Source organism: Medicago sativa, chromosome 2 (genome assembly GCF_051527215.1).
Source record: "Medicago sativa cultivar Bolivia chromosome 2, Bolivia_mono, whole genome shotgun sequence".
Taxonomy (NCBI): Eukaryota; Viridiplantae; Streptophyta; class Magnoliopsida; order Fabales; family Fabaceae; genus Medicago; species Medicago sativa.
The window spans coordinates 12,987,287-12,997,714 of NC_140750.1; the positions used below are offsets into that span (position 1 = coordinate 12,987,287).

At 33.5% G+C, this 10,428-nt stretch overlaps 1 protein-coding gene and 1 pseudogene across 1 annotated transcript; both read right to left on the bottom strand.

Moving 5' to 3' along the window:
* Positions 1–269: 269 nt before the first annotated feature.
* LOC146944676 (protein CLMP1 pseudogene) lies at positions 270–2,312 on the bottom strand (annotated as a pseudogene).
* Positions 2,313–3,592: 1,280 nt separating this feature from the next.
* Positions 3,593–8,453, bottom strand: IM (Alternative oxidase family protein). The gene is made up of 8 exons (XM_085743021.1): positions 7,877–8,453; positions 7,698–7,791; positions 5,981–6,096; positions 5,517–5,625; positions 5,144–5,212; positions 4,592–4,663; positions 4,458–4,505; positions 3,593–4,089 (listed from the first exon to the last, which is right to left on the bottom strand). Exons 1-8 carry the CDS (start codon positions 8,177–8,179, stop codon positions 3,872–3,874), a joined length of 1,029 nt encoding a protein of 342 aa, XP_085599147.1. The 5' UTR covers positions 8,180–8,453; the 3' UTR covers positions 3,593–3,871.
* Positions 8,454–10,428: the final 1,975 nt, after the last annotated feature.

Sequence of the window (10,428 nt, forward strand, 5' to 3'; positions counted from 1 at the left end):
CATAACCATTCATGAATATAACAAAGTGGATATTATAATTATCCCACACCTCGTTATGATTGTTGGATTCTCAAAGTATCAAGATACATTCATCCACGTCTTAGAATGTATCTCTTAAATTTGGATTCATGTGCCTTTATTTGAAATGTAAATTGATTTCCCAAAAATAAAACAACAAACCATGTCTACTAAACAAATAAATTCAATGCAACACATGAAGACCTTACTGTAAAATGGTCAATGCAAGCAGCATTTGATACAATAAATAATCAAACAAACCTTTTCAAGTTATCATGGGAGCAAAACATTGCAACAACATATTCATTTGATAGCAAGAGAACAAGAACAAAAGACTAATCTTTGATGTGTAAAATTGATTATTCGAAACGTGATTATAAAAATAATATTTAAAAATAATCTGCTTATGGTAGAATTTCATGGGAAAACAGCTGCAGAAGTTCATTTTCAATTTGAGAACTATCCAAAATTTTCAATTTGTGTTTAAAAGGATCCAGAACAGAAGTTCATTATGAGCTCAAATTATGAAGGGAATTCTGTCCATAGGCTTCATTGGAGACAAATCATTTTTTCATCTCAAATTCAACCACATTCATTCTTATCTATTTCATCGTTTTGATTACATTTTGTGTTCTCGGTGATCCCTTTATTTTTTCATCCCTTGCATTTCCATTGAAACAATGCTTCTTCAAAATCCCCGAAACATCAGCCTCAGAAGCCCCAGCAATCTTGAACCGTTCAACAGAAGCATCCAACTTTTTCTTCCAATCACTCATTCCCAATTTAAATTCCACTTGAGATCTTTCAAACAACATATTCCCCCAAAAAAGATGAATTTGTGATCTCATACCAACAATTCCTTGCTCACGAAGTTTTTCTTTTTCCAAGTTCTCCCACGCATCATTTGCCGCCGTCATCTTCTCCTCCGCAACATCAAAAAGCCGAAGCGTTTCTTTACCTAAATCCATCTTATTAGCCATCCCAAAAGACCAATTAAGCTTAGCCAATTCAAATTGTTGTTGTCCAATAGCTAATAATCCCTCATAAAAATCAGGTTTGATCACAACTGCTTGTTCATACTTTTCTCTAGCTAAATAGTATTTTTCCTGAACAAAATCAAATTCAGATTCGGTCATCACCAAAACCTCATTCTCATTTTCATCCATTCTAACAAATTTCCTAGCAGCACACATGTGAACATTTCCCCAATTGAAAAACGCCAAAGCAGCAACCTCTTGAAACTTAAATTCAGCTTTGTCAAGCAAATCTTGAGCTTCATCACTAGTCACAGTTTCTTCAAGCGCATCCGAACAAAACTCCGTTCCTAGATCATGAAAATCAATATATTTATCTGTACCAACACGTGACCGAAATAACTGAGCGAATTCGTATAACCAATCATCAATCTCTAGATTCTCTACTACTTTATTGCATTCGGTACACATTTTCTCATCCAAGACACAACCTACAGGTTTCTGTTTTTCATTGTTTTCTTCTTCTTTTTCTTCTTTCAACAAAGGTGGTTCATGTTCGGGACTAACTTCGACGATATATAGTTTCAGAATTCCAACTGAATCGGTTTTATACACGCAAGATTCGGCAAATCTGAGTTCTTCCGTGGAGGTTATAGTCACAAGATCATCGTCATTATCTTTGTACTTTATCAAAACTGATCTTGAGATTGGAAATTTTTCCTTTACTATATCTCTTAATAATCTGAAGCTGCAATTCATTGGCATTTGGGCTAGCCTTATGTCGTCATTGTAAACAAGCTTCAACTGCCTCCATGCAATCTTAACATCTTCCTTCTGGTTTTCTTTAAGGTGTTCATACGTTGGACCAGGCTTCGGCTCGCGAAGGCGACGTGAAATCTGATCGGACTTTTTTGGGCTAGGGTGAGGTTCGAATGCGATATTCGATGACGATGGGGAATTCGGTTGCGAAACGTTACCTTTTTTTCTTCTACTCCCAGATCTTCTCATTTTTAAAGTTATCTATTTGAATCGCTCAAACATGCATGCACGTATAGTTGGGGATACCTTTGATTGATTTGTGAATAAAATGTGGAAATGGACATGTAAATCTAAATCAATGCTGGTGGTAATTGCAATGAAGGAGATGCATACATGCGAGAGAGAAACTTACATGTGACAAGATGGTATCCATTGAATTTGGTGATCCTTTTTTTCATATTTTTCCAGTGATAATATAGAGAAAACTGTTCTCACCAACTATACAAGACCTTCTCTCATTTCTATACTTTTTAGAAAATGGCCATTTTTATTGATTATGACTATACCTATCAATTTTTTTGGGCAAGTTTGCACAATGAATATAATATTTATTTTGTTAATGATATTTTTATTTAATATTTAACGATATAAGTATGTACTTCTTAAAAAAAAAATGTATGTACTATTATTTTTAACTTTTCTATTTGAGGCGTGTCGGACACTAAATGTGGATGCATCTTTCAGTCGAGATTTAAATTTGGATTCATCACGTTATGGTAGTCTAACCCTTTTGTGGACTTAACATTCGTTGGTCTGTTATTTTATAACTTAAATTTAATTTTTCATTATTTTGTTTTCTAATTAAAAAAAGTATATCTCAATTATGGAAAGAAACATATCATAGAAAACAAAACAACCAACCTCGGAGAAAGTTTACCATAAAATTTGTGTATTTTCAAATTCAAGCTCAAATCGCAATTAATACGTGTAATAATAGATTTGTGTCCTACCTTAGAAACCAATCTATTATTATGGATGCTTTCGCCATTGTTAAACAATGGGTAGTGGTAAGGGTGAGGTAGGAAAATAAATAAATGATTTCTGAGTGAATAATCATTCATTACCGTGTGTGTGTGTGTGTGTGTATTTTCATAATATTTAATGTATCAAATCAAGGAACGGAAACATTTTTTCACTCAAGGAAATGAAACTTGAAAGGTTGGTGGTCTAAATATGATACTATAACTTGTTCATTCAGAAGCAGAGGAGCTACACTTTTTCAATACAGTAGCATTCATTCTTAAACAAACAGGTCAGCCGATCCAGCTGGTTTAGTGAAAACTAGACCTAGCCGATTCAACCGGTCTTCATCTAGAGATATATCTTTAAATCAATCTTCATACTAAAAATGTTTCTGCACATGACACAATGTCAACAACTAGATTCTAAACAGGTTTAAATTTTCTTCAAAAAAAAAAAAAAAAAAAAAAAAAAACAGGTTTAAATTAGCAAGCTCAGCAAAAAGTCTTTTAATAGCAGTTTGAATTCTCTACAGCAGTTAAACACTCGTTTGTATTAATCAAACAGCTCTAAAGTCACATCACTTGTGCCTCCACAATAGGGATGGGTGTTGAAGGTATTCAAAAATGATACACACTCTCATTAGAGCTTGAGCTTAAGTTAACCATTTGACAGAAACACTTTTTTGCATTGAATCATGAAAAATTACACAACATTCCCCTATTATTGCACTTTAGGGAGAAGAGGAATATAACTGATTTCTTGTTTAATTAATTCTAGCTGGGCTGAACAAGATCTGGATTGCCTATCTATGGTAGAAGTTTCATGAAAAAAATGCTCTTTAAATTATATTTATCTTTGAAGTATATAAAATACAAATATAGTCACTGATGCTTTAATTTAAAGCATACATAATCGAATAAATTTTGAAGAAAAAAAAAATTGCTCATACACCCTCATTGTAGAGGAATCTCATCCAAATTTCAACTATTTACTGACTGTAATCATTATTTCTATATCATACTGTAGAGGAATATACCTCGTATTCTATTTCTTTTCTTCACTTTTGAATGAATGTGTGATGTATTGTACTCCATGTCTTACTTCACCTTAGCTGGATTAGAAGTAACAGATTTCTTTATACAGTCTACAATTCCTTCACAGCCTGCTTCAATTGTACAGACTGATTCATCATCATCCTCTGCATCTGCATATGAATGAGGCGACCGGAGGTTCCCATAAGTTTGGCAAGCCCTCATTGTCTTACAATGTTCAGCTTCATCATCTCTGATGTTTAGAAATACATCGTACAGATTATCTAAAAGGGAAATAAAACATAACCAACGTGAGAAATTTTACTGCTTTAAAAAAATCATAGGCAATGAAGCATTTGATATGGTCCCCAGACAATTAACCTAATCCTGGTATTCTGACTAAAGTATACAAGCAAAGGGGTTTTTATTAGGGATAACTACACAGAAACGCTGCACCATATTCAAAAAAGATAAACAATGTTTAGGGGGTGATAAATGAGTAACCACTTAATTAAACATTTGAGTTTTATTCTTAAATTGGACTTTGTTTAGCAAAATGCCCTGCACCCCTTGCAATGAAAATAAAAATGGTTGTATCAGACACAACAAAGTCAGTATATAAATGAATGTTGAACCAGGTTTCAAGACATACCTATCGTAGGCCTTCTAGTATTTGGAACCCTGGAGGTTTGAAATTCATCTGAAGAAAATGATATTGGAAGTGTGAAATTCCAGTTTTTTTGCCTCGAGTGAAAAATCTAGGTAGAAATATAATGGAAAACTTACCAAATAAATACAAGTCACCTCCTGTATAATAATTCACAGCAACCTCAGGAGCCGGCATTTTTTTCAACTCCTCTACAAAAAAATTACCAAACCAGGTTAGTTACTTAATCACATGGAACAAAAACACTATACAATAAACGATGAATGTGAAGGAAATCTAAACAATTTTGGAACCTTCATTGATTATGATTATTAATATATCATGTATTTACTAAATGATCAATGCAGGACCATCTATTTGCTTTCATTTATTTTCTGTTATTGACAAAAGAACGTCATAACAGAACAAGATAGTTTAAAACAAAAAGCTGAGTCTCTACACGGCTAGAATAATCTTGGCTTGTCAATTATTCTGCCATACTTCAGCCTAACGGCTCCCCACAACTGATTTCATACCAAATAAATCATGATTCAGGAGCAAGATAATTATGATTCAATGGTTTTATGGCCAACACTTAATTATGAAAACATAAAACCAAACCTATAAACAGTTAACATGTACAATTGCTTTCTTACTAATACATAAAAGAAAAGAGAGAACATCCCAAATACCTCCTTGTTCCTTGATAAATTTGTCATAAGTTTCAAATGCATGACTCTCTACGCATTCTGAAAAGTGATCTGCATTTGCAATGAATCATAAACACATATCAGAAATTGAAGAGCCAAGCAGCAGGTTGGAATGCTAGGATGTGTAATTCAGTAAAACATGGTACTTTTGATTATTTAGCAAAAGCAAACTAGGTCAGTTTGTACAGGTCATCTCAGATACTTCCAAATAAGTGCCAATTTTTCATTTGGTCTCTTTGAAACTTATCATATGCTTGGAACTTCATGTCACTAAATTTTTATGATAACACAACCAAAAAATTGAAAGATGTAGCAGGGATAATAATGAAGCAAAAATTAAGTATTTAATACTTACATGCCATTCTTGGGCTTATTAAATACATTAAAGCTGTCATGAAGTAATAAAATATTGCAATATGTTGAGCAAGAAACCGGTCAAACCACCAAGCATTCCCTCCAAGTTCCTGCAACCATAGACCCAAACTTATTGCATGCAATAAAGTATGTGAATTTAGAGTTCATGTGCATGTCATTTCATACTGCAGAACTTGAGAAATACCACTCTGTGATTATTTTCCTAAACTACAAATCTGAACGTAGTTAGTGAAAGATACCCCTCAATATTTGTCTCTTTTCAGTGAAGTCTTATAAATTTATAATTCAACCCATGTGTTAATATTCACAGTATTTGCAATTACCGACTCTTCAAAAACAAATCTTATGGATAGACTGCTACTAAGATTTTGCAGGATGACATTTTTGAGTACTAAACAACAAGATACCAGCACATTAAAGGAAAAAAATTGCCAAAGATCTTACTTCCATAATGAGCAAATGATGCATTTCATTCCAGCTCTCGGCAAAATGCACTTTCAGATAATCCGCTCGTCTCCACCAACCAAAACTCTCATACATGTGGAGAATTGACATAAAGGCTGCCACAAATATATAACAATAGTTAATACTTATGCTGAAATGTCACAATCACACTGCACTGTGACTCCCTACATTTACAAGTAATTGGACAAATATTCGAGTGTGATACTAAATTAGTATAGTAATTTTCATGTACTACTAATGAATTTCAAGTTCACTATATTATAATGAATTTTAGAAGAAAACTAACAGCTGGTATACATATCCCTTTCTTTTCTGATATAAAAAGAAAAAAGGGTACAATCATGTGTAGCAGTGAGAAGTAGGTTGTCAAAGTCAATTGCATACGAAAACTCTTCGAATCCTCATAAACTGGATTAGTCAATTCATAGGAGCTTTTAATACCAAAAAAAATGAAAAAATAAAACATATCATAGTATCTTAACACAACTTACTACGTGCACACTTAATAAAATAAACTACATGGGTTGAAAGCTCCATCAGACCAGATGCCGCCAGACCATGTTAGACCAAACCAAAATACACAAACATGGCATCACAATCTAAAATTGATGGAAAAGTTCACAAATCACAGTATAGGTACGCCAATTAACACATAAAAGGAGCATACAAAGTTCAAAATCGATAGACAAATTGACAAGGCTCAAATTTACAACAGAGTGAAGAATGGCGGAACTAAGTTCCCCTCATTGAAGATGGATTTAGCACAGTAGAGCTAGATTGCAGGTCATGAAGGTTGAGTTGATCCACCTTGTTGGCCTGTCAAATTCATTGCAAACATGCGACGATGTGTTTGTTCATATTTTCTAGCTCAGGGCAGCGTTTGTGTTGGGAACTATGAGAATGAGACTGGAAAGAAAAAAAAAAAAAAAAAACACCGCACATCTCCTTTGGAAATGGGATATTACATACATCTATGGAGTCGAGTGCTATAACCGTTAAGTTAATGTTTTTGTCCACAGTGAAGCCTTCTGTTGCATTTTAGGTTTTTAACAAACACAGTAAATCTTGATTTTGGTCCCTAAATGTGTAAGGTTGTATCAATATAGTCTCTGAATGTATTGAACGGACAAAACATCAAGATTGTGTCTTTTGTTAGTAATTTCACAGACTAAGCTTACTAACGAAAGACACATTCGATGACCAAACTCACTTAAAAGATATGCATTCATGGATATATTTATAATTTTGATACCTTCAAGGACTGTAGTGACAAGTAGATAACGCTTGACAATTTTTATTTTATTTTTTTGAAAACTCGGTATCTGGTCCAAGGACTAACTAACCCAAAGGGTCAAATCCCACCGTCCACTTGGGGGGGGGATTTAAATTGAAACTGGGGGGAATCAAACCTAAACCTCGAGAGGAGCATACTCCAAGGTCCCAAGCCAACCCAAGTCGGTTTAACGCTTGACAATTCAAACAGCAAATAATTCATTTTAGGCAAAAAAATAATCATTATGTTGTAGACTCATTTGATCATTCTCAAAATCAGAATTCTACACAAAAAGCATGTGAATCTATCTATTTAACATTACACGAACCATTTTGTAAGCAATTTAACATTACAATTCTACACAAAGAGTTTAACAGATTAATATTTGAAAGGCGTAAGCATGATTTAAAAAATAGAAGTTACCAAAATAAGGGACTCTTGCAATAGTTTCAAGCACAAAAAACCTTGCATAATTTCTATCACGATAAAGAGCATCAAGTATCTTAATCACAGAATCCTGAAAATATCAATTGAAGCTGAAAATGAGTAATAAACAACAAAATGATAAATCCAATCGAATATCAAATAAGAAAAAGAATTACCGTGAGAAAGATATTAACGGATTGTTCAACTTTAATAACCCCTTTTTCCCAAGCACTAGTCGATGAAGTATCATCGTCATTAGTTGAATTTTCAGTAACGGAATCTAAAGGAGAGGTTTTAGAAGGGAAAGAGTCTTGTAAAACAACTTTATCTTCTTTATCTTGTAACAGAGATGCACGAATTGAAAGACGTAGAGGAAGACGATAACGGATTTGAGAGAATTTTGAAGAAGATGATGATGATGATTTGTTGAGGTGTGAGGTTGGAAAGAGCGAAGAAGAAAACATCGCCGTCGCCGCCATGATGTTTGGTGGTGGAAATGGTGGTGAGTTTTTTTCTTGTTTAGTGTTGGATATTATTTATTTGTTTAAGTGACTGGAAAGGGCAAAAGAAACGTTAGTTGTGTTTGGATTGTATGGTATGGTATTTGTCGTTTGGCGGGTTTTGTTGTAGTTTGGCATTTAGGACCATTCCGGCGACTATTAGTACTTGGTACGCATTAGCATATTCTGTGTGAATGATGGTCCGGCACGGTAGTGGATTTTTAGGACAAAGATATTTGTGTGTGTTGTAGATGAATAAACCCTGATTTTGTAAGACACCACTGATAAATCATAAAATTATGAACATTTCAAAAAGATTTTTTAGGAGTTAATAATCACTTTCGTCCTTCCTTTTTTAGGAAAGTCACTTTGGTCCTTGTGTAATGATTAATAATAATAATAGTCTTTAATGTACTAGAATTTTAAAATAGTTTCCATGCTAAAATAATCTTTCAATTTAAGCCTCACAATAACTCTTTTCATATAGGGATTGAAATGATAATAAGTAAATGCTTATAAAAACTCATATGACAACAAGTGTGTATATTGAAGGACTAAGAGCATCCACAATGGTAGTTCCTTAATAGAGACTCCTTAAATGAACCACACGTTACATATCACTTACTTAATATTTTAATAAAAGTACCTATTAAGGACTCAATGACTCCAATGGGAGTACAATACACTAATAAGGACTCCAATGAAAAGTATTTAAATAGGACCCACTAACTTTACATCATTAAACAAAAATAATTTATTTATTAAATTATAAATTACCTCATAATATTTAATTATAATCTTAAAAAAATTAAATTATAAAATATTTATTTATTCGTATGAACTTAAATTTCTACCACATTTGCTAATAATTTGAAAATGGAAAAATCAACATTACAAATTTTACATTCCTTCGTTAAAAAATAATAATAATAATTTACATGAATTACATTTTATTTAAAATGATGACAAATAGATAAAATAATATTTACAACAACTATTAATTATTTAAATATATCACTTCTTTTGTAAGTGGGACCAATGTCAACTTTTCTTCTATCATCTTTTCTCCCAAAGCACTAGAAGCATTAACAATGTCAGGAATGTTCATATGAAAGTCCTACATAGATTCGTCATCTTTCATCCTGAGATTTTCAAACTTGGTAGTGAGAAGCTGCAGTTTTGACATCCTCACTTAGATGTGCTTTCATGAGTAGTTCTGAGGATATTTCATGCATCATTGGCCACAATACAATTATTTACTAACCAGAACATATTCTTACCGACCCCATTAAACAAGGCATTTAAGGTTTTGGAGTTTTCAAGAGCAAGATCATCTTCTTCCTTAGACCACTCCTCTTTAGGTTTTAACTCAGCTGTGTTTTTTCATCCTTATCCTTTACCAATGGATGTTCCCAACCTTTGGGAACTGCTTTCCAAGTTTTACTGTCAATAGATTTAAGAAATGCCACCATGCACACTTTCTAGTAGTCATAGTTGGACCCATCCAGAACAGGTGGTATGTTAACAAGTCCTCCTTCCTTTTCCATAGTACCAGAAAATATCTTCCTTGGAGCTCACCCAGAAACAGAACAGGGTTCTCACTCTGTTGCTAATTGAAATTCTGTCACGCAGTAAAAGATGTTGAGCACGATGTCAAGACACGAGGAATGTCGAGTACAATGTCATGACATCGTGACAATACAAATAACAAACTAAAGATAAAAGTTGAAGGTAAATTGCACAAGTTATTTGTTAACCCAGTTCGGTGCAACGTCGCCTACATCTGGGGGCTACCGAGTCATGAAGGAAATCCACTATAATAATATTAATTTGAAGCATGCATAAACAACCTCCGGTTTACTAGCTTCGCACCTTATCACTGCCCATGATATTTCTATATAAGACACTCATAGATATGACATCCCCTTTCACTTCCCCTCAATCACTCACCAGTGATAACAACAAATACAATCAAAATGGAGACACACTCCGAGAAACATAATTCACTCTTACTTAAATTCTTACGAGTGATTCACAACTTACAACATAAATAACAGTACAACTCTAGCATCAAGGTGATACAAGGGTGACTCACAAATAACAATGGACTGACTAAAATCCTAAATGACACTTAGACAATTGCAGCTTCAGTAGTCTTCTTAGATTTAGAGTTTTCCTTTATTAGCATGAGAATAGCATGGGCTTGATGAACAATTCGGGCTAAATAT